The sequence below is a fragment of the Mustela putorius genome, unplaced genomic scaffold (genome assembly GCF_011764305.1).
Source record: "Mustela putorius furo isolate JIRA1106 unplaced genomic scaffold, ASM1176430v1.1 tig00537248_pilon_pilon_pilon, whole genome shotgun sequence".
In the NCBI taxonomy this organism is placed as follows: Eukaryota; Metazoa; Chordata; class Mammalia; order Carnivora; family Mustelidae; genus Mustela; species Mustela putorius.
Window position 1 is genome coordinate 5,910,658 of NW_025422387.1, and position 24,601 is coordinate 5,935,258.

At 41.7% G+C, this 24,601-nt stretch overlaps 1 protein-coding gene across 5 annotated transcripts; it reads right to left on the bottom strand.

Moving 5' to 3' along the window:
* Positions 1 to 981: 981 nt before the first annotated feature.
* Positions 982 to 24,158, bottom strand: ANAPC7 (anaphase promoting complex subunit 7). Of its 5 annotated transcripts, none has more exons than XM_004753222.3 (11): positions 23,959 to 24,158; positions 19,103 to 19,289; positions 15,794 to 15,913; positions 12,483 to 12,594; positions 11,897 to 12,050; positions 11,028 to 11,170; positions 9,034 to 9,151; positions 8,299 to 8,495; positions 4,525 to 4,749; positions 3,462 to 3,612; positions 982 to 1,852 (listed from the first exon to the last, which is right to left on the bottom strand). In XM_004753222.3, the coding sequence occupies exons 1-11, from the start codon at positions 24,156 to 24,158 to the stop codon at positions 1,663 to 1,665; spliced, it is 1,797 nt and encodes a 598-aa protein (XP_004753279.1). In that variant the 3' UTR covers positions 982 to 1,662. The 5 variants fall into 5 exon arrangements, with proteins under 5 accessions (XP_004753279.1, XP_012911977.1, XP_044929532.1 ...); XM_013056523.2 differs by having other exon boundaries at positions 19,103 to 19,314; positions 23,959 to 24,090; XM_045073597.1 differs by lacking the exon at positions 23,959 to 24,158 and adding an exon at positions 14,214 to 14,253 and having other exon boundaries at positions 19,103 to 19,241.
* Positions 24,159 to 24,601: the final 443 nt, after the last annotated feature.

The window sequence follows — 24,601 nt, forward strand, 5'->3', positions numbered from 1 at the left end:
GGGGAGGAACATGCTGGTGCTGAAAGGAGGTAATACACAGGGCTTGGGCTCCAAGGCACATCCTGACCCCATGGGAATCTTAGGGGTAATAGTAACAAGTCTGGCATGTGGCAACACATAGGGTGTGTGAGGGCTTCATCCCCAAGCCAGGGAAACGGCAAAAAGGTTTCACCTTTTTTCCCAACGCACTGACTGGTAACAGCTGCTAAGAGGAAGCCGAAGGCCATGAAGCTACACTCAGAGCAAGCATCCAGGCTGATGAGCAGCGTCTCGCCCCGCGGCAAGCTCACCTGGAACGCCCCCAGCGGCTAGCTGGGATCTTTAAAAACTGCTTGATCAAATGGTGCTGCCCAGGCTTTGAGTCTCATACTGAAAGATACTCAGAACAGTAACATTTTTGCCCATTTGAAGTTGTAGTTATCATGTTCTGAGCTCCTAAACTACTGAACACTTCCACTGTTTTTACACTGTAGCACAGAACTTCCCATGTATATCAAAATCACATTTTGTACCACCTTTGACTAATTTTGTTTCAGTGAGCATTTCGGGCTAACTGTACCGTTCTCCCCACCTTCACCTCCAAGTTCAGGGTACAGTGAAAAGCATGGCGTCTTAAGAGGAGGGTAGGTGAAATCTCCCAGCACCAAGCGCAGGGAATGTGCCCCCTGTTGATCCCGTGACAGAATGCCATAAGACCTGTTCAGTGCCCTTGACAGAACTGGGCAGAACCAGCCACAATCAGGCCAAAGACTCTGCCCCAGGAGAATTTAACCAATCAGAAATGCAAATGGGTGAACCAGCTCAGTGTTCCCCAAAGTTCCCAATTTTCCTGGCTCCCAACATTCTGGGAAGAAAGGCAAATAATTCTGGCAAATAATTCTGGGGCTGAATCAATGCATTGTGAATCAGAGAACCCCACCCCCCCCAAAAAAGAAAAATAAGAATCTATAAAGGGCTTCCATTCTGATCAACCCAACACCATTACTGTACAAAAAACAGTTTTATTAGTTAATTACCCCAGGTGTGCCTCTGTTCATGCTCTAGGTCACACCCCTTTCTCAGATCCGGCCCAGGCTCATAGGCAAGTTACCAGATTAGCAAATAGGAAAATTGTTCTGCAAAATAGCAACTGTCAGCTTAAGGCATTACTAACATTGCAGAAGGAAGCAAGGTTACTGGGGAAGTTTGGACAGCTCAGGATGATGATTTCCGGAACAGGAAACCCTCTCCGAAAGCGCCAGCCCATGCTGCTGTCTGACATGGGGAAGGACACTCTTGCTCTGGGTGATAGGTCACTCTTATAACTCACCCACAATGTCACAGACAAAACTCTGTCTATTCCTCAAGCTTTCAGATTTAGAAATTAGTTATATAAAAAGCACTCTGTCCCAGAAGCCCTGGCACATCTGCAGGCCTCCCAGAGAGCTCCCTCGATCCTCCCTGACTGGAGCAGGGGAGGACAGAGATATATGGAAGGTCGGTCAGGCTCAGTTTTTAAAAATGAATTCACTACTAGAAATATGGAGCAAGGGGTAGAAACCCCTGCTGCAATTACATGCGGAATCATTGTCCTCCCAGAGAGCGGGCTCCTCCGGGCTCCTTCAGTCCACGGAAGTGCTCAGAGCAGGGCAGGCCAGTGTGGCCAGAGAGCTGCCGCCTGCCTCACTGCATGCCGAACCACTGCTCCTGGTCAGCCCACTGGGCCGCCTCACTGTCGCTGCCCTCCAGGTCCCCTTCTTCCCCACTCCCTTCCATGTCGTCCACATCCTCCTCCTGAGTGGCATCCGTGGGACTCTCCTCCTTCTCCATCTTCTGCATCCCCTCTAGAGACTTCTGGTCATTGGGGTCCAAACTAGGGGACAACAAAACAAAGGAGAGGCCTGAATCTCTGCCTTGCTTCTTGCTGGCTGATGCGTCATCTCCCTGGCACGGCAGTGAAATGACCACCCAGTCACAGAGAAACTGCTAACGCCTGGCCTCTCCAAATAACTCTGGTTCCACAGGCGAGATCGAGGGAGTCCACCACTAGAAGTGAAAATAGGTGTCTTGTCCTAATTTTTAGAAATCTCAGTTGGACTTTTCTCCACGTATTTCTTATAAATTTTCACACTTCTTACCCCAGCATTCTGCTAGAGGAAAATACTAGATAACACAAATGAAAAAGCAGCAAACAACCATTAACAGAAAAATTCAAATGTAATTTCTTAACAGTATCAGATTTTTAAGCTACAAAGTTACAAAAAAAATACTTATTTTTCTGTGAGTGAAGTTGTTTCATGTTCTTATGATATAATTAACCACATCAGCATTTTAGTAGTCAACCAAAATTGTCATGCTTACCATGGACCACATCTGTCAGCTCCTAGGTTAGACCCCAGGACCCAAAGCTACCTCTACTCGGGCACGTGAGTTTAGCAGCTAAGAATCACTACACTTGCCAAAATTCCCAAAGTTCAGAGTCTCCAGAACATTTATTTACTTGGCTTCTAAGCAATTCTTCCTCTAGCCTTTGTGATTATCACCAAGGCCAGGAGATGTCCAGTCGCTAGCAAATTCCACCTCTACTTATGTAACTACAGATTGATTTGTAACCTCTGAAACCCTCCATACAACTCTCACCCATACCCAGGGCTCCGCACCCTTGGGACTCCCAACTTGCCTTCTAGAGACTACTATGAAAGCACTTAGCACGTGACATTGATCAGTCTACATGCCTGCGACTCAGAGTTCCCAGAATCGCAGCATACCCAGTGGTTACTGAGATGCCAGGTGCTCAAGTGCTGAACAAATAAATGGATGTGATCAGACTCGATTAAAGACAGGCCTTCACCATAATCTTACAGACACACAGACAACCCTCAAAAAAATCACTTCTATATTAAACAGTAAGAATACCACTATTTATTTAGTATTTACCATGTACCAGGCACAGCACTAAGAGCTTTACATGGAATAATAATTTAATCCTCATTTAATCACTTAATACCTAATAAGGTAGATATAGACAAATTTGTTAGTAACTTGCCCAAGATAACAGGTGAAGGTAATATTCAAACTTCAGCGCTTAAGTTCGTTACTACAGTAAGTAGAAACATGGGAAAGTACTTACAATACTTTTGATTTGAAAAAGCAGAATATAAAATATATACTACATATACCCTATAAAAATATGTTTATGTGTGGGCAAAGCCAGGAAGATGATCTATACAAATGAAAACAGATGATATAGTGGTATGGGCTGGTTATGAGTGAAACAGTTCTTTAAAGTTGCTTATAATATGCTTTATGACTTTTTTTTTTTCTCTTAGAAGTTATGTACTCACAAATAACTCTTCTACCATTACTGTTATTACTCTGTTTTCAACCATGGGCACAAAAGCGTTTCCAGAACTCCTATCACATAGTTCCCTGCCTCCTCTTCCCCTCATTGACCTTCCCCCCATGGGAGGCTAAGTGCCTACCTTAGTGCTATACTATATTGGTCCATTGCCTCCTGATACTCATTGACAGCTACAAGGAAATCTCCTAGGATCCGATGCAGGACACAGTCACTCTGATTAGCTAGTGCGTTCCTCAGCAAAGCAATTCCATCTTCATATTTCTGTTCTCTGCCTGAAAAGAAAAAGTTCCTCATTTTCCTACTTAACACAACATTCTGAAAATATACTCCCATCTCAAATTATATAAACAAAAGCACAACAATGATCAAAATCCAATAATCTCTTTGTAGATGTCCTTAAGAGAAGAGTGGTATGGCAAGAAATAAGAACAAGTTTATATGACTTCCTATTCCATTAAGAAACGTGGAGCCTGAGATCTGATTTTTTAAATTATACTCTTAAACTAAGTTCAAACAAAAAGCCAAAATGCATTTTATTTACCAAACTAGCCCAAACCCAGGATTTCATCATAAATCAGGACTAAGAAAGGAAAAGTCATAAGCAAATCCAGATGGGTCAAAACTGTTCGAGCTGGCTTAAACCAGTTCTAGGGTGCCTGGGTGGCTCAGTGGGTTAAGCCGCTGCCTTCGGCTCAGGTCATGATCTCAGGGTCCTGGGATCGAGTCCCACATCGGGCTCTCTGCTCAGCGGGGAGCCTGCTTCCCTCTCTCTCTGCCTGCCTCTCTACCTACTTGTGATCTCTGTCAAATAAATAAATAAAATATTAAAAAAAAATAGCATGCACATCCAATCATTTAAAAATAAATAAATAAATAAATAAAATAAAACCAGTTATATTCAGCCCAAACTAGTTCAGGACAACCAAAACCAGATCAAAGTGAGCTGAACAGGTACCAACCAAGTATAGCTGGTTTGAGCCACTCAAAAAGTGAGTCACTGCCAATCCAAGCCAGTCTAAACCATCTACATTTGGTTGTGCTAAATATAAACCAATTCACACCAAACTTGCTACAAAAGGCACACACCTGTCTGGTCATCTGTAACCAGCTGGGACCAGGAAATCCAAATGAAACCAGGTTTTATACAAATAACAACAGAAGGGAAGTAAGTAAGATACACTTACTAAGTAGTTCTGCTTTTTTCACCACAGCCTTAATGTAATCCGGCCTTTGGGTCAGGGCTTTATCTAATAAAGTTTTGGCTTTCTCCTGTGTCACTGGGTCTTCAAGACAAACAGTGGCTAAAAGGGTAAGGGTCTGTGCATTTGCTCCCAGAGTTTTGTAAACGTTGTTAGCCATTACCATTGCTTCGCGAATGCTGTTGGAAGCCAAGTAACATTCAATGAGACCTGAAAAAATTTAAAAAAAGTTTAACCACACTACCATTCTAAGCAATGCTTCCACGCTGACAGTCTTCCAAATTGCAAAGCTTCAGACAAAGGGCAGGCCAGGGGAAAACTGATGACATTAGAGAGTACGGAGATGGAACAAGAAGTGCTCCTCAGAGCACTTCAGGGATGTAGAAAAAGGCTGCATGCACTGCAAAGGCACCTTTAGTTAGCAAAGGAAACAAACAGGTAGAAGTAAAACAAAGCAGGTAGGCAGCCCAGCTGAATGTTAGAGGAATAAACATGACCTTAATCATTACTTGAAACAGAGATGATGCTGACAACAAAGCATATGGTTCCATTGCCTTTTTTTTTTTTTTTTAAAGATTTTATATATTTATTTGACAGAGAGAGATCACAAGTAGGCAGAGAGGCAGGCAGAGAGAGAAAGGAGGAAGCAGGCTCCCTGCTGAGCAGAGAGCCTGATGCGGGACTCAATCCCAGGACCCTGAGATCATGACCTGAGCCGAAGGCAGCGGCTTAACCCACTGAGCCACCCAGGCGCCCGGTTCCATTGCCTCTTAATGAGCTATTAATTTCTGGCTGTATCCAGTCACCTCTAGTCCTAGGCTTACGTGGGAGAAATGACAGTTGCAAGTGAATGTCCAATTCTACAAGACTACTATTTTAGTGTAATTTCTACTAATGGACCTAGGGAGCAACCTAAGAAGAACAGGTTTTCATTTGAAACATAAAAGTTATCTCAAAGACATTTGCTGAGGGTTTCCCTAACCTAGATGGAAAACGCTTATCAGATATACCAAATACACTGAGATTGGCAGCTTCTGCCTCTTACCACACCCACAACAAGATGCCCAATGGGGACACTTCAAGCAGAGACAACTCTCAACTCTTCTTGCCAAGAACTTGAGAACAGAGGAAGTACTTTTTGACACAAAGTACAAAACAGAAAAACAGCTTAAACCCAAACCCACGCACCCCCGGCAGATTCTGTCTGCGTACTCCTCCGCCCTAGCAGCATTTATGACATCTGTGCACATCTGCCACACACTATGGTGCTGAACCAGACATTACCTAACTCTTCGGGCCAATGTGCTGGATTCCAAATATGGTTGTTTAGGGGCACTTGGGTGGCTCAGTGGGTTAAGCCTCTGCCTTGAGCTCAGGTCATGATCTCAGAGTCCTGGGATCGAGCCCTGCGTTAGGCTCCTTGCTCATTAGGGGGCAGGCCCCCTCCCCTACTGCCTGCCTCTCTGCCTACTTGTGATCTGTCAAATAAAGAAATAATTTAAAACAACAACAACAGGGCGCCTGGGTGGCTCAGTGGGTTAAGCCGCTGCCTTCGGCTCAGGTCATGATCTCAGAGTCCTGGGATCGAGTCCCGCGTCGGGCTCTCTGCTCAGCGGAGAGCCTGCTTCCCTCTCTCTCTCTCTGCCTGCCTCTCCATCTACTTGTGATTTCTCTCTGTCAAATAAATAAATAAAATCTTTAAAACAACAACAACAAAAGAATATGGTTGTTTGTAACTACTGAGCAGTTTTATTTCCCTGCTAACGGCCCTCTTGGAGCTTCAGAAGGAAATGGAAGGAATGCTCTTCATGACTCCAATGCCTCCACCAATAAAGGAAGCTTGACTAGAGGCTGCGAGAAGCACCAGAGAGCGTAATCTGGAGAACCCGGAGAAGGTCCTCTGCTCCCAATGACTCTAACCATCACTCTTTCCAAGCATCGTGGAGTTCGCTATTTAACTGTACTCCTGGGCTCTTGTGAAACTGATATGCAGTAGAAAGGAATTAGCGTGATAAAAACAGCTGAGAGACTAGGAAGTTAGTTTTAGGATCAAAAATTTAGGGGCACCTGGGTGGCTCAGTGGTTTAAGCCTCTGCCTTCGGCTCGGGTCATGATCTCAGGGTCCTGGGATCGAGCCCCACATCAGGCTCTCTGCTCAGCGGGGAGCCTGCTTCCCCCTCTCTCTCTGCCTGCCTCTCTGCCTACTTGTGATCTCTCTCTATCAAATAAATAAATAAAAATCTTTAAAAACCTAATCTAGAACCAAAAACATGGTTTGCTGGGGATACTTTAAGAACAAATCCACAATACACACAGTTCTCTATCTAAGCAGATTTCGTTCTTTACCCAACTTTCAAATTTCCTCAAATCTGAACTCATCTTCCTGTTAAGAGCAAGTCACTCTTAGACTCCTGGGTTTATTTTTAAATTCTTACAGAAATATGCTTTGGAGGAAATGCATCTTATAAGATCTATTTTAACATCTGTGACTGAGTCACCAAATGTTGCTGAAGCTGGCATAGCTCCTCTGAACTCCTAGGGTCAGTTCACATGAACTTAAAATAGTATGTAACAAAACAAAGTTTGACCATGATCGTGCCCACTCAGGAGGTCACAATGAACTGACTAGTTCCCACAACCAACACTGTCATATGGATATGAAGTTACCCTTTGAGTAACATTTCTGGCCGAGGTAAAACAACTATTAAAAAAGAATAAAGAGGGCGCCTGGGTGGCTCAGTGGGTTAAGCCGCTGCCTTCGGCTCAGGTCATGATCTCAGGGTCCTGGGATCAAGTCCCGCATCGGGCTCTCTGCTCAGCAGGGAGCCTGCTTCCCTCTCTCTCTCTGCCTGCCTCTCTGCCTACTTGTGATTTCTCTCTGTCAAATAAATAAATAAAATCTTTAAAAAAAAAAATAAAAAATAAAAATAAAAATAAAAAAGAATAAAGACATAACTAAGCGATCTAGCACAGTGCCAGCATAGACTCACATTAAGGAGTGGGCCACGTTTAAGAAATAAAAATAGGACCAAAAAACCCTAACTACTCCTTCACCAAAAACCAGGAAAAGAGAATAAAAAAAAAATTCTGAAGGTCCAGTGAAAGTCCTAAATGAATTTTAAAATGTGTAATGCAAACTTGACCACATATTGGCATTACCTGGGGTCTTCAAAAAAATATCAGTGCCCATCTCCCAAATGCAATATTCTGATTTAGGTAGTACTGGATTTAGTACTGGATTTCTGATTTAGGTAGTACTCAGTACAGTCCTGGCAGTACTGGTAGTACTGGTAGCATGAGGATTTTTTAAAAGTACCCCCAGATGGGGCGCCTGGGTAGCTCAGTTGTTAAGCGTCTGTCTTTGGCTCAGATCATGACCCCAGTGTCCTGGGATAGAGCTCCGCATTGGGCTCCCTGCTGAGTGGGGAGCCTGCATCTCCCTCTCCCACTCCCCCTGCTTGTGTTCCCTCTCTCACTCTGTGTCAAATAAAAAATAAAATCTTAAAAAAAAATCTTGATTTTGGCTCAGGTCATGATCTCAGGGTTGTGAGATCAAGTCCCCGCGCTGGGTATGGAGCATGCTTAAGATTCTCTCTGTCTCTCTCTCTGCCCCTTCCCCCCCAGAACTAGTGAGCACATGTGCACTCTTTCTCAAAAAAAAAAAAAAAAAAAACAAAAAAAACAAAAAATTAAAATCTTCCACCTGAGCGTTGATGCTACACACCTACTGACTCACACCATTCATCTTTTTCATCTTACCTTCGTAACAATCTAAGCGACAAGGTGCAAGCCGTATAGCCTCCCGAAAGTGGATTATTGCTTCTTGGACTCTGCCCATGTTTCTAAGTGCTGCTCCCTTAAGTAGCAAAGCTTGAACACTATTACTGTTCAGCTGAATGGCCTTTGCCCCTAAATAGAGGGCCCGAGAGTAGCGCTTGCTATAAAAGCTATGACACCTGGAGGGAAAAAAAAAAAAGGCAACATTACCTGAGAGAAAACGGTAAAGAAACTTCATTCAAAACCAAACAGAAGGTCCTCTACATGATCCTTATTACAAAGCACACTTACAGCTTTAACCTGAGATAGTAGCAGGCAGGAGAGACAAAACCAAGAAAATCTAAATATTTATTCTGGAGGGGAAATACTGATATGGAAGGGAAAAATTATGGGAAAGAACCTGATATCTGGATATGTTATCAAGTGAGAGATATTCAAAGAATCTGTAAAGCCATGATGAGTAACAAAACAGCAGCTTCTGGCCTGTTCGCTGATGGCTTCCAGTGCTGAGCTCGATGCACTATCCCAGTGGACACCTAGTCCATGAAAGTCTGCGAAAAGACTCAGTGAGGTAACTAATGTGTCCCAAGTCAATGTGATCTGAATTCTGATTATCTCTTAAACCTGTGTTTTCAACCTATATGCTATTTGGGAGGAACCACAATTTCCCAAAGAATGTACTGAAAACTGGAGAGAAGAGAGAACGCATAAACATACCCAGAGACCACCCAGGGCTCTGCATGCTGATCAGAAATATTGAAAAGGCGGCAGCCAAGGTTCTCCACGTCCTCTAGTCGCCCTTCTCTTGCCAGGAGGTAGCCATATACATCCATTCCTGGAAAGGAAGAGTCTTTTTTTTTTAAAAAAAGCAGGTGTCCTTTATTAAAAGCACAACAGCCTTTATCAGAGCCCCCACTCAAGCCCCAGCTCCAGCATATTCTGAGCCCTTTCCACCAGGATGAGCTCTTCCTACTAGCATTCCCACTTTCCTACAATATGACTACTAAAGGGGGCGCCTGAGTGGCTCAGTCAGTTGGAAGTCTGACTCTCGGATTTCGGCTCCCGTCATGGTCTCAGGATGGTGAGATCAAGCCCCACATGAGGCTCTGTGCTCAGCAGGAAGTCTGCTTGAGACTCTCCCTCAACTTCTGCCCCCCACTATGGCTTGTAGGCTCTCTCTCCTTCTCTAAAATAGGCAGATAAATCTTAAATTTTTAAAAAAATGACTTTTTAAATAAGGAGGAGCAAGGGGAGCAGCAGGCGGAGGGAGAAGCAGGCGCCCTACTGAGCAAGGAGCCTGATGCAGTACTTGATCCGAGGATGCTGGCATCATGACCTGAGCCAAAGGCAGACGCTTAACCGACCAAGCCACCCAGGTGACCAGAGGGAAAAAAAAAAAAAAGACTATTAAAAAAGACAAAACACATCCAAAAAGTTTAAAAAGCAAAGGAGGAGAAGGATCCACAACTCACAATGTGAAAGCCAGTATTTTTGGGAACTGTTTGTCACTACAACCTGTGACATGATATACAGTTATCCTAACTCAAAACCAGAAAGGGCCCAAAAAGGCTTCATGTAATTACTTTTCAAGAAACCTAGATACAGTCCAGGGTGCACACTTAATATGCTGGTTAGTCTCAGAAAAAGTAGCCTATCCCAGAAAAAAGCATCTAGTTCTTTTTGGAGTCCAGATGATTTAAGATCACCCTACTCCCTCCTTATTCTTACTCCTGCTCAATAAAAAGGGTCCCATGCTTGCTGTCACCCATCTCTTACCACCATCCCCCTTCATTCCTTGTTATCCCTTCAGACTCCGAGGAAAATGTCTATCTTGCCAGGATTACTGCAATACTCCCTGCTGGCCTCAAACTTGGGCCTGAGCTTTCAACTCCAAGCTGCCAACTACTGCCAGACTACTATGTTTAACACACCATTTTCATCATGGGCACAGACAACTCAGAGAAGATAAATAAGCACTAGGCAGGAGGGTCTCAAGACCTTGGGCAAACAATTTCATATTTCTGGATCTGTTCTCTCATCTCCCTGCTCTGTAGTTCTCATGGCTTAAGAGTCTCCAGGACTAACAACTGTCACTAGGCCATATTTTTCTGATGGCCTCTTTTGGGACTTCATAAGCAGATTCCAGCCTACCTATCAGACCTTATTTCCCACTACCTGTCACTCACTGCCAGGCACTGGACACTCATCCCTTTGAAGTCCCTACGGCTCACCCCTTCAGCTACAATCTTTGAGACCAATGATTAATTAATGATTAATTACTTCCTTTAGTCACCTCATTACTTTATTATTGCCTGTTCACTTACACTCTTTTAAGTATACTAAGGACACAGTAAAGCTAAATGCCCTAAAGGATATTTTGGGGTTTTGGGGATGCCATCCAAAATCTCAGGCACATCATAAATTTATAAATCATAAAGAAGGGCTATTACCCCTCCTAAAAGAAAAAGAGTCAAATAATGATCTGCCTGGAAATGACGCTTGAGTTCAAGCAAAAGCAACTGCTCAAAATGGAAGTACTCAAGTGTTAGAGACATGTAGCAGACCTAAAAAAAGGTAAAAGGCTACTAAAATAAGTTTCACAAAATATTTCTATGAAAAATGGTATCAGAATATTACTCTACATTGTCTGCCCTTTTTTTGCTGACCTTCCCCTCTGCAGCCACTTCCACCATGCCTCAAAAATTACTTACCTTTTATCAAATAAGGATCCAACATCTGCGCCTGTTCAAACTTGAGGACAGAGTTTTTATTGTCTCCAGCTCTGAAGTACAGATCTGCTAAGCTTCCCAGCAGGTCCACGTTATCACGCAATAAGGACTTTTTCTCTAGTGAACTTCAAAATATTAAACATTGACCCCTAATATTTATTATGCATCCTCTTAGTTTCTGAATCTGGATGACAGCATATAAGCACTATTTTCTTTTGTATATATATGACATTTTTCATAATAAAAAGCTTTTCAAACAAACGGTATACACTAGATTTTCTTATTCTGAGCTTGATTTAAAGAAAGTTATACACAGTAAGAAAGCCAATATATAGAATGAAGCAGAAATTTCTCTCATTACCTAGAAAGAACCTTCTAGCTGCAGGTTTTCAGAGGACAATATGATCCTAAATGTAATGTCATTCAAAAGTGACTTTGCATAACACAAAACACAAAGTCCAAGGATTAGGACTTTACCTGACTAGAAAGAAAATCCCAGTCGTAAAGAGGTAACCCAAGTCAGATGCTGCAATCTACGCTTCTGGGACATCCAAAAAGATGTTCTTCCAGGTTCCAGCATGACAACTAAGGCAGCTGGCTGTGCGAGGGTTACCACTTTTGCAAATACAGAGCTGAACTAGGTCGAAGTTTACCTTTAACAGGTCCTCAAAACAGATTATTACCCTTAGGACCAGTAAGTACATTAAGAGACTAAACTAAGCCAGAGGACAACAGGCTGCAACACCAAGAAATAAGCATCTCATATTTCTATTTTGCTAATTTCTATTTTATACCAGATCTGCATGAAGGAAAGGGCCTCAAGAACACTGAATTAACTTTGTGGCTCTCACCAGATGGTATTGATTGCTCTCGAGTTGTCACCAGTATGCACAAAAGCATACGCTTTGATCCACACAGAGAGCCAATCCAAGTTAGGCACAGTCTGGATCACGTTCATTGTCATCGATGCCACCTCTGCGCCTTTTACAGAAAGGGAAAGCAAACCTAATCCAACAAAAAAACGAGAAATAAGTAAAGCTTAGCATCCCTCTTCCACAATGCAAGAAGCATTAGGCTACTCTTTCCATTGGCTACAAGGTAACACATTTCCCTATTCTAAGCAAGATGCAGATGACAAAACCACCATAATTTAACATTTCTTGATTTGTGAAAAACACATGACAACAGTAGTCTACTGAATTACTCTCTGGAAGTCAGGCATGGAAAAAAAAACTTTTTTTAAAATTTACCTTTTTAGTAATCTCTACACCCAACATGGGGTTTCAACTCATGCCCCGAGATTAAGAGTCACAAGCTCTTCCAACTGAGCCAGCCAGGTGCCCTTGACATGTACAGATTCTAATGTACAGCTAAGAGTGAGAACTACCAACTCAGAGAGTAAACAATCTATAGAAATAGACTGAGAATGATCTGTACCTAGTATGGCATCGAGGGCTAATGGGCACTGCCTCAGCACTTCCTTATAGCTGGTGACTGAAGGGCGCTCCTGACCAGCCTTCTTGTACAGGTTTGCCAGCATCATGTTTATCTGTAATAAACAAAAACAAAAGACAGTAAGATAAGTGTATATTGCAAAGAAAATATCTCACCATCAATTAAGATCTGATTTTTTATTACCAGCTACTATTCTACTTTTTACTGGAAAATCTACCCACAGCCCTGTGGAAATAAACAAAGACCAATCCCATTCTTCAAACCAGAGGAAATCACTACCTTCGCTTTTCCTACATCCTCCCATTTCTAAGAGGAAAATCAAATTCCTCTCACTTACCCAACCAAAAGGTCCTGTACTATCTGGACCAAAGATGCTGCCTCTGGAGATGGGAGTAATATTTATTTGAGAAATTTTACACAATTCTAATTACCTTGATTCTTTCGATCTTAAGACAGAAGATGAATTACCCTAGGAGTGCTCAAGTTTACATAATTTAAATACAATTAATATCAGCACATAAGAAAATGAGGAATTCCTAAAGTAGTTTGTTAAGAAAAGTCAGATGAATTTTCCCCAAAAAGAAAATGACAGATACAGAATTAAATACTTGGCTTCTCTCTGACAATTATTCTAGCAGCTAGACTCTAGCCTTTCTAACACTGAAAGCACAGACCCACAGGTACTATCTGACTCATCAAAGTGAAGCTAAAAAAATTAAACTTTAACTGACCTCTGGAGATACAATTATCCAGAGATTAGCTACATCATTTAAATCCAGTAAATGCATTTTTAGTGCAATTCAAATTTGTTACTCAGTAGAGCTCTTCTAAAATAACCCTTTCTGAAAACACAAGGAAAATCTAAGAAAACCTAAAAGTTTCAAAGAACGTAGAAGTTACAGGGAAAGTAAATGATCTTCTTAATAGGAGAGAGAGAGAAAAAAAAAAACATTCCAATTTAAAATTAATAGATCTTAAACATAGCAGTGTTTGCCAGATCATTAACCTAAGGAAGCAATCAACATGAGGACACACAAAAAGCTAATCCCCAATCTCTTCGGTTATTTGTAGCCTGGTACGCCAGATTTTTATTCAAAAGAGTGGCTCTGAAGATGAAAAACATCTGCTCTAATTATGACTTACAGTATAAAAACAATCTAGTATGGCATTAATCCATACTGATGATTCAAATAATGAAATAAATGAAATACTAGACATAAAACTTTATTTGGCCTCAGCTTTTCCATTTCAGGCTATGTTGAAAATGCAAAAGAAAATACTTAAAGGAAAACTCCAGTATTAGTGTCAATACTTGAAAAGAATAAAAGGTTAAATTTAAGATCCTTTCTTGACTGCTTGTTATTAACTATGACCAAGAGACCATCTGTCTCAACAAATATTAAAATTCCCTTTAGACTACCTGTCACTTCAAAATGAGTTTTAAATACTACCTATGAGAAAGTCAATTCTTTTTAAGACAGACCCTTACTTGGGAACATCACAAAGCCACATTACACCAGTTATAAATACAAGCAGTCATCTTTTTCTTAAAAATAAGTGAGAAATGGTATGTTGATATGTTTACTCTTAAAAGTTGAAGATTTACCAAGATATAATAATCTCACACTGGAATTTTCCTTTAAAATGTGAAGAAATGTGTGGTGGTGTTTACCATACATTAACAGACGTTCATTTAGACGTATTTTGACTCACTTCCTTGTCCTTTACACAGACTGAGAAGCCAGTTAACTCCCTAACGGACAAGAAAGAAAAACTGTAAATATTATAGGTTTATGTTTGAGGCACACATCTTTGTTTGTTCCTGGCTACAACAGCTCTACAGAATGATGGATATGTACTCCTCACAAATGTGGATTCTGCTAGTCCCTCTTAAAACACAGCTTTAAACACCAAAGTGCTGGATACCACAAACTGAGTTTATTTGCCATTACTCATTTTCAAAAAATGTCCCCACTCTCAAGGCATTGAGGAAACTGTGGTACATTTCCAATAAGATAAGGAAAAGACATCATTCAAAACGGCATCTTCCGAAAGGAAGACACTCTACACATACACAAAAAAATAATACTTGGGATAAATCTTTCATAGTGTATCAGAAAACCACTTAGTATATAGCCTCCAAGCTCATTATGAAACAGGTTGGTCTATAATATGCTTCCAAATGTCCTTACTAGCATTAAAAAAACTAGGAAATAGCTTATTTTTTAAGATACTCAGAAAATAGTAAATAAATTCTCAATATAAGGAGATGCTTAAACACATTCTCGTCAAGTTTGACTGGTTACTTTAAAACTCAGCAACACTTAGGTGAAAAAACACGAATACACCACTGCTTGGGCTCCTTTTAAGGGCAGGAGGAGGTACAGAGACATTTTACATATAAAATTCACTGTTAAGCACAAGTTGCACCGAATGGGTCTTTAATGAAGTGAGGAAGGCAGGCCACATGAGAGCATATGTTAGAGTATTAGCTACTGATGTGAATTCAATACTAAGAACAAGGATTCTCACTGTTTGTCTAAACTGGACTCAAAACAAACTGTAATCAAAGATACCCGATATGATACTCCTTACAGAATATTATTTTTAAAAGTACTCTTTCACATATGAACTTATTTATTTTTCCAAAGGTCAGCAGAGAAAAGTATTATTAACCTCATTTTATAAATTAAAAAAAGTAAAAGTTCAGATTGGTAACTTGCCCAAGTTCACACTACACCGTTCATAGCTTGTATGGCCTAAACTCAGACAAGATACCAGATCTCTTGATTTTGGCAGAAGGTATTCTATTGATTGTAATATGTTGCCAAATCAAACACAAATATATATCCCACATACACATAAGTACATAAAGATTTTGTAATCTTGGATTTTAAAACAAAAGGATTGATAAGCTCATTCACTATCAATTATCATTATCGTGCTGTAGGCGTATCTGCGTATACCTACAGCATGCAAAAGATGAGGTTTTTTAAAAAAAAGAACCATTGCCACATGGAAGCATTTGCAAATTATTATTTCCTCTGGTAAGATACCAAAGAATGAAGAACACTTGTAGTATTCTCCAGCTATCATTTTCATCAGCTTAATTTTCAGGGTTTCATAAGAAAGTAATTCTTCTCTCTGAACCTCATCCACTCCATTAACAGGGGAACAAAGTGAGTCAAGAGTAAAATGTTCAGATGGACTCCCTAGGCATGGAGAAAACAAGGAGGAAGTGGGTTGGAAGGACCGGGCAGAATATTATGTAACAAATTGTTATTTCAACTTACTTTGGGAGTCCTTTGTCTTGAAGGGATCCCATCAAGTATAGCAATGGCATCTTTATCTTGTTTTAGCATTGTGTAACATTCAGCCATTTTGTATTTCACTTCAATTTCAGATGGAAGACACTAAGAGGCAATGAAAACATCTCTTCAAAATACTACTTCAACAGTATGGCAGTTCTTTAAAATGTTATACATACATACAGTCACCATATGACCCAGGAATTCTGCTCCTGCACATATAGCCAAGAGAACTGAAAACCTATGTCTGCACAAAAACCTACACACAAATGTTGGGGCACCTGGTTGGCTCCATCAGTTAAGCCACTCACTCTTGATTTCAGCTCAGGTCTTGATCTCAGGGTCATGAGTTTAAGCCCTACGTTGGGCTCCATGCACAGCATGGAGACTACTTTAAAAAAAAAAAAAAAAAAAAAAAAACAACGTGCACACAAATGTCCATTCCAACATTATAATGACAGACAAAAAGGGCGAAGTAATGCCCATCAACTAAAGAATACCTAAAATATGGCATATCCATACAATGCTGTATTTTTTTTTAAGATTTATTTATTTGAGAGCAAGAGTGAGCACGAATGGGTGGGAAGGAGCAGAGAGAAAGGGAGAAGCAGACTCCCCACTGAGTAGGGAGTCCAACTAAAGGCTTGATCCCTGGACCCTGAGATGATAACCTGAGCCAAAGGCAGATGCTTAACTGACTGAGCCACCCAGGCATCCCCATACAAATGGAGTATTACTTGGCAATAAAAAGGAAAGAACGAAGAACTGAGTCATGCTATAACATGGATCAAATCTGAAAACATTATACTAAAGTAAAAGAAACCAGACACAAAAGGTCACATGTTTATGATTCCATTTCTACAAAATGACCAGAACATACAAATCCATAGAGACAGAGGGGCTAGTGATTCCCAGAGGCAAGTTACAGAGGAGGGAACAGGCATGGGAATTTTCCAGGGTGATAAAAATGTTCTGGAAATCTTAATTTTATGACACTGTGTCTTAATTTTTTAAAAAATTCCTTAGATTAATTATAGAGAACTGATAATTACCAGAGGGGAGGGAGGTGAGGGAATGGGTTAAATAGGCGATGAGCATTAAGTCGTGATGAGAACAGGGTGACGTATGCAAGTGTTGAATTACTTACTGTATACCTGAAGCTAATATGATACTGTAAAGGTAATTAACTGGAATTAAAACAAAAACTTAAAAAAAAAAAAAAAAAACCTTAAAAAAAAATTTTTTTTAATATGAGGTCAAAAAAATTCTTTTTTTTTTTTTTAAAGATTTTATTTATTTATTTGACAGAGAGAAATCACAAGTAGACGGAGAGGCAGGCAGAGAGAGAGAGAGGGAAGCAGGCTCCCTGCTGAGCAGAGAGCCCGATGAGGGACTCGATCCCAGGAACCTATCACGACCCGAGCCGAAGGCAGCGGCTTAACCCACTGAGCCACCCACGTGCCCCAAGGTCAAAAAAATTCTTAAAGATTATTTAATTAACATAAAAGGTTTAGCATGGTGCTTAGCATACTGAAAACTCTAAAGTTAGCTACTTCTATGAATGACCCTACGTGGATAATATACATGACATCCATTCAGTGCCAGAAAACAGAAAATCCTGGGGGGACCTCATTGACTCAGTCAGTGGAGAATACAACTCTTGATCTTGAGGTTGTGAGTTTGAGCCCCACACTGGGCATACAGATTACTTTGAAAACATAAAATAGGGGTGCCTAGGTGGCTCAGTTGGCTAAGAGTCTGACTCCTGATTTCGGCTCAGGTCATGATCTCAGGGTCCTGGGAGAGAGTCCGGCACCAGGCTTGCTGCCTGGGGAATCTGCTTGTCTCCCTCTGACTCTCTCTCTCTCAAACAAATAAATTTTAAAAATAAAATAAACAAAAATAAAATAAATAAAACAGAAAATCCTGGCAATCAACTCTTTAACAATAAAAAACAAGGGTTTACATAAGGAGACAACAAGATGAAAATCTAGAGGCTTTAAAAATAGAGCAACTAGGGGTGCCTGGGTGGCTCAGTGGGTTAAAGCCTCTGCCTTCGGCTCAGGTCATGATCCTATGGTGCCGGGATTGAGCCCCTCATCGGGCTCTCTGCTCTGCAGGAAGCCTGCTTCCTCCTCTCTCTCTGCCTGCCTCTCTGCCTACTTGTGATCTGTCTGTCAAATATATAAATAAAATCTTTAAAAACAACAACAACAACAACAAAAAACAAATTTCAAGGTTAAAGTTTCCCTCTCCCTAAATCTTTCCACTGTGAAATTGCTTTCCTTCAAACACGCAAAATCTTTCACGCATATTACGTGTGTGTGTGTGTATTATGCATATACCAGGATATATTTATATATCTATAAACTATCCCCTTTAAACAGAAAGTACTGAAACATTTCTTCAAACCTCATTTCGTTACTAATATATATAGTTCTTTCCAAACCAGCATGTGCACCACCTTTATCTCATTTTTCACTTAAGTAATAGCTCCAACACATTCTATCTTATGGCTATGCTCTAACTAGACCCCACTGATGAAAACTTTTGCTTCTAGTTTCTTATCATTACAAACTGCTGCAAAAAGCAGCATTGGTTATATCATATACCTTGTAAACCTCTCATGAGTCTATTAAGATTAATTACTAGCAACAGGATAATCCTGTCAAATGGGAGAACTCTGTATAATTAAAATTTTTCCCTTCATTTATTCAATTATCAAGTTACTAAAACTGTAGAATTCTTAGAATATTTCCCATAAATTTCCCTAAGGACTCACAATCCTAAAAACTGAGTTACATTTAAAAAGTTGTACTGGGGCGCCTGGGTGGCTCAGTTGTTAAGCATCTGCCTCCTACTCAGGTCATGATCCTAGGGTCCTGTCCTGAGATCAAGCCCTGCATCGGGCTCCCTGCTCAGCGGGTTTGCTTCTCCCTCTCCCACTCCCCCTGCTTGTGTTCCCTCTCTCACTGTCTCTCTCTGTCAAATAAATAAATAAAATCTTAAAAATAAAGTTGTACTTTAAATTTAAAAAGTTTAGATTCTGAAAATTGTTTGTATAAAAGGAACAATGCAGAACTTCAGTGAACCCATATAATTGTTTAACTCCATTTTTAGATTCATCCAGAATGAATTTCGCATTCTTGCATCTGATTTTCCATCTTTGTTTCTCCAGCCAGCTCCCCTTTAAAATTACTTATTTTTCTATCTTCTACATCTGATCAGCAGTCTTGTAAATTTTCAGTCTCTCACTCTCGAAGGAAAAAAAATCAGAATTCCATCTCCATTTACCTGACTTTGTGGAGTAGATGCAGAATTACCAGTTGAAGGTCTCACTTTTGAAGTTTTACTCAGGGCTTTCTTCTGCTGTAATGCCATGGTATACTTACTCACAGCATTCCGATATTCCTTATCATGAAAGAGAGAATCTGCATGATACACCAAAAGCTGGTACTTCTGAGATGGGGAGAATAACTCACTAGAAAACAAAGAAAATATACCCCCTACATGGGTTATTTTGAAATGTTAGATAAGACACCCTTCCTTAGTATCTACGCACATAAGTCTAGCATAAACCCTTATGTAATGACAGTTTACAAAAGTCACTGCACCTTAAGTGCTAGTCCCTAAAATGAGAGGCGTGAGGGTTGTACTCTATGCTAATGTGGTCAATACATCTAGGCGACTGCTTTAAATTAGTTTTAATACACTTTTCTCCTTTATTTACTGTAAAAGTAATGATACCTCTAAATCAAATTCAATAATATGGAGATATACAAAGAGAAATGTTATATATCTCCTCCCCTTTAGCCCAAACCCTCTTTACTTTTTTTAAAAAGAGAGAATGCGTGTGTCCTCACGCGTGTGCGAGCGTACACAAGTGGAGTGGGAAGAAAGAAAGGAAGAGAATCTTAAGCAGGTTCCAAGCTTAGTGTGAAGCCTGGTGCAGGGCTCAATCTCACGACCATGAAATCATGACCTAGCCGAAACCCAGAGTTGGACACTTAACCAACTGAGCCACCCAAGGGCCCCCATCAAAGTCTTCTTAACTTAATAGTTTGATATATAATCATACTATCTTATATTGGCACCAATTTTTAGCATAATATAGACAAAGGAGAGAAATCACAATGGTTTAACTAATACTATCAAAGAAGGGTTGAAGAATCTGGAAAAGTGAAACCTCACTGTTTTGAAACATTTTTTGGAAAGTGCTGAACAAAAACAGGTTTCAAAGGAACTGAAAATTCTTTAAATACTGAAGATGGGAATATAAAAAAGAATGAGAACAGAATAGGATAAGCCAATGGGATAGAATAGGATAGAAAGAGGACTAGCCCTATTTGATTAAAGTTTTTTATATACAAAAGTAAACTTTATTTAAAAAAAAATTTTTTTAAAGACTTCTTACTTATTTTTTGAGATAGAGAGCACAGAGGCAGAATGAGAGGGAGAAGCAGACTCCCTGCCGAGGAGGGAGCCCAAGACGGGCCCCGATCCCAAGATCCTGGGATCACTCTTGACCCAATCCGAAAGCAGATGCCCAACCAAGCAACTGAGCCATCCAGAAGCCCCAAAACTAAACTTTATTAACACTAAAAGAATTTTAATCTCCTCGAGTCTCAGGGGTTTAAGGACAGTGTAAAACAATGTTTCAAAACTTTTTCATTAATGTTGAACACTGCTCATAACCATTAACTGCCTCCAAGCTGGCCACCATTATTAATGGGAAACACATATATTTTTAATCTCCAATTCCAGCCCCCTCCCTCAATGCCCTGACTCCTGCCAAATTAAGAGGAATTTACACGTTTTTCTTTTTTTTTTTTTTTTTTAAAGATTTTATTTATTTGACAGAGATCACAAGTAGGCAGAGAGGCAGGCAGAGAGAGAGAGAGAGGAGGAAGCAGGCCCCCCACGGAGCAGAGAGCCCGATGTGGGGCTAGATCCCAGGACCCTGGGATCATGACCTGAGCCGAAGGCAGAGGCTTTAACCCACTGAGCCACCCAGGCGCCCCTACACGTTTTTCTTTGACAGGTGAAAGCTATAGCCACTTAAAATGAAATAACAGTCACAGTCAAATCTGTAAACAGTTAATTGTCAACAAATGAAGGATACTCAAGAATAGATACCAGAGATTACTGGTTTCCAGGGACTGGAGGAAGTGGGATTAGGGGGGCTTACTAACAGATACGGGGTTTCTTTTGGGGATAATGAAAATGTTTGGAATATATATGGTGATAATTGTACAACTCTGTGAATATACTCAAAACCACAGAAATGTATTCTTTGAAAGAATGAATCTAATGGTATGTCAATTTTATCTTAATTTTTTTTTAATCTTAAAAAAAAAAGGATAGGGGCGCCTGGGTGGCTCAGTGGGTTAAGCCGCTGCCTTCGGCTCAGGTCATGATCTCAGGGTCCTGGGATCGAGTCCCACATCGGGCTCTCTGCTCAGCAGGGAGCCTGCTTCCTCCTCTCTCTCTCTCTGCCTGCGTCTCTGCCTACTTGTGATCGCTCTCTGTCAAATAAATAAATAAAATCTTAAAAAAAAAAAAAAAAAAAAAAAAGGATAGCTAGGCTAAACATAGGATATAAAATTATGAAGCAAATTCAAGGACTAAAGGTATAGTCCAGATACTTAAGATCTCTTCCACCTTTGATTCTACATATTTACTGAGAAATAAGATTTGACAGAAAATATTACTACACTCAGAGAAAGCACTGAGATATTTATTTATTTTTTTTTTTTTAAAGATTTTATTTATTTGTCAGAGAGAGCGAGCGGGAGAGAGCGAGCACAGGCAGACAGAGTGGAAGGCAGAGTCAGACGGAGAAGCAGGCTCCCTGCGGAGCAAGGAGCCCGATATGGGACTCGATCCCAGGACGCTGGGATCATGACCTGAGCCGAAGGCAGCTGCTTAACCAACTGAGCCACCCAGGCGTCCCAGCACTGAGATATTTATATACTGTAACACATGTCTACTTATGCACCCATAAATGATCTTTGGAATGATACAGTTTCTCCTGTGTACAGGAGAAACTGTTACTGGTTGTTGCCTTTGGAGAATGGAAATGGTGGGATGAGGTTCAAGACTCAGGGACAGAGAGACACTTACATGTATACCTCTTCTATACTGTTTGAATTTTTCTTACTGTGTATAGTGCTAATTCAATAAGAACACCTAATAATACACGGTAAAGTTCAGAATTTAAACTGACATCCCTAGAGCTAGGAAAATGCCAGTTGAACCTAATAGAAAGAAATAAGGGCTAAGCCGAGTCAGAGGATTAAACTGCTATTATCCTGGAACATTTTCAAAAACCAAGACTAATGACTAACTGGTCATAGTTGCCAATGGTGGAGTGTGCCTTGACCAATCACTCAAAACCAACTGAAAGGCTCCAGAATAAACAGAGAAGGCTGAAAGAGACCAGGGCTCCTTACTGTCAGCACTAAGTAGATGGTGGTGAAATGATGGGTCTCACATAGTGAGGTCCAGAGGTACACGAGTGGAAATAAGAGAGCAGCAGCAGCTGCATTACAGGCACTTAAGGGGCTTCTCCTTTCTGACCTAGACCGCTTCTAGAGCATGCCAAATCCAAATGGGTCCACCCTGAGTAGAAAATTCAATTATGCCACTTAGAACTAGCAGACTGTGGTGGGTCAGTGTAAAGTTTTCAAAATCAGAAGGACCAAAGCCCAGACATCATGGCTCCTCCACTTACTAAATGTGTAAATTTGGACAGCTTTACCTCCCTAAGGTCGTACATACTTCCTTAGCACGTTCAATAAACGAGTGCTCACTGCAAAAAGGCACTGTGCTGGCTGCCTTAGGCGTTAAGAGGGATGCCGCCTAGGTGGCTAAATTGGTTGGGCATCAGACTCTGGATTTCTGCCCTGGTCATGATCTCTGGGCTGTGACATCAGCCAATTTGGACTCTGGGCTCAGTGCAGTCTGCCTGTCCCTCTCCCTTCGCTCTTCCCCCCCGGAAACTCACTCTCTCTCTCTCTCTCTCTCAAATCAATAAAAATAAAATCTTTAAAAGTTATCACCACAAGAAAAAAAGTTTAACCGTGTGGTGATGGATGTTAACTAGACTCACTGCGATCATTTCAAAAATATATTGATACAATGAACACTCCTGCACACCTGAAAGAGAGATGCAGAATACAGAACAGGGCAAAGGGATGGAAGAGCGAGGGTAACGGGGCAATTCGGAGTTACAGACGCTGTTCCCTAGGAGGGGCTATCTGAACTGAAACCTGACCGAGGATACAGATCGCTGACAAGGAGGGCTCCAAGACAAACAGCAAACGCAAAGCCCTGAGCTAAGAACGAACCTGGTGGGTTCAAGTAACAGAAGGAACTGCTTGCAAGGCCGACGTACAGTGAGCCGAGGACACGAAATGAGGTCAGGGAGAAAAATGTTTGGCCTCCGAGGCCATGGGAAGGAACTTTAATTTAAGTACAATGGAGGAATGTAAGCAGGGGAGCAACGGGCACTCAAGGCTGCCAACAGCCCTGTGCTGCATCCGACATTAGAGTTAATAAACGGCGGCTCTGAAAGCAAGAAAGGGGCCCTGCCTGTCCTTAAAAGGGCGCCACTCCCGCCCATCAAAGGAGTCTCCTGTTTTCAGGGGTTTTGGAGGCCAGAACGTGGACCCTTCTGACACACTCAAGGGGGAAAAGTCTATCTCAGATGGGGGCGAAGGTACAAGACTGGGTGGGCTTCTTGGAGCTGCGGCGAGCGAGAAAACGTTCTTCGGGAAAGAGACGGGGAGAGAGTCGGTCCAGAGGAGTGACAGTCGCGGTGGCCGGCGACAGGTGCCTCAGGAAACCCTCCGCTCACAACTTTCGGGAAACCCTAGCCAAGCTCGCCCTCATGGCCTCCGCCTTCCATTTCTCGAAGCCGCCGCTCGCCACCTCCCCCTCAGGGAGCTCATCCCAACGTATGGCACAGCGCAGAGTAACTCAACTTGCGTTCCTACATCGGCTCCGCCCGACGATGCCGTCACGGACCCCGAGCCTCAGCTGAGGCCCGCGGTCGCTCCTTCCCGCCAGTTCCCAGGGCCCCTCACACCCCGCTCCCAAACCGGCGCCGCTTTCTCCTCAGCCCCAGGCCGCTCCCCCACTCAACTCACGGGTTGTTATTACTCATTGTAAGTAACAAGCTGCTGAGGAGCCGCACGTTAGAGTGCAGTCCCGCGGCCGCCATGTCTCGCACGTGGTCTATCACATTCATCCTGCCCGGCGAGGCCGCGGGCAGCGGCTGCAGCGGCGCGAAAAGCCGGTAGAAGGTCCTTAGGGAAGACTCCAAGATGGCGGCCTCGCCGGGGTCCATGAGGTCCACAAGCGGCACCGCCCCCAGGAAAACAGGCAACTACTGAAGTGCCTGAGGGGAAAAAAAACAACTTCGTTCCTTCCCCAGGTACCCTATGAAGTGGAATGATTTGGTTGTGAGGTTTTGTTTTGTTTTATTTTGTTTTGTTTTAGCTAATGTGATGTCTCTCTAAGCTGCAAACTTTATTGAGGGCTTTCAGTCGGGTGGGGCAAAAGGCACTCCAGTATGAATACATGCTCAATTGAAATAAGATGACTCGGAGAAAAATTTCGGTCTCAAAAATTAATAAAAACGTATGGTCACTTACCATAAATAATTGAATATAGTTGGAGGTATTTCCAACTGCTGGAGTTAAATATTTTTAATCAGGCGCTAGGGGCAGTCCTAACTGCTTTTACAGTCGGGCTTGCGCACTAGGCTGAAGGCACCACGCCCCCTTCTCT

Excerpts from the sequence above, each read along its gene's own strand:
- ANAPC7 (XM_004753222.3), bottom strand. The coding sequence starts at position 24,158 with ATGGACCCCGGCGAGGCCGCCATCTTGGAGTCTTCCCTAAGGACCTTC. Across the intron at positions 11,171-11,896 it reads AGAGCAATCAATACCATCTG|TTCACTAGAGAAAAAGTCCT; the intron begins GTGAGAGCCACA and ends AATATTTTGAAG. Across the intron at positions 4,750-8,298 it reads TCGCTTAGATTGTTACGAAG|GTCTCATTGAATGTTACTTG; the intron begins GTAAGATGAAAA and ends AAATTTTTTCAG.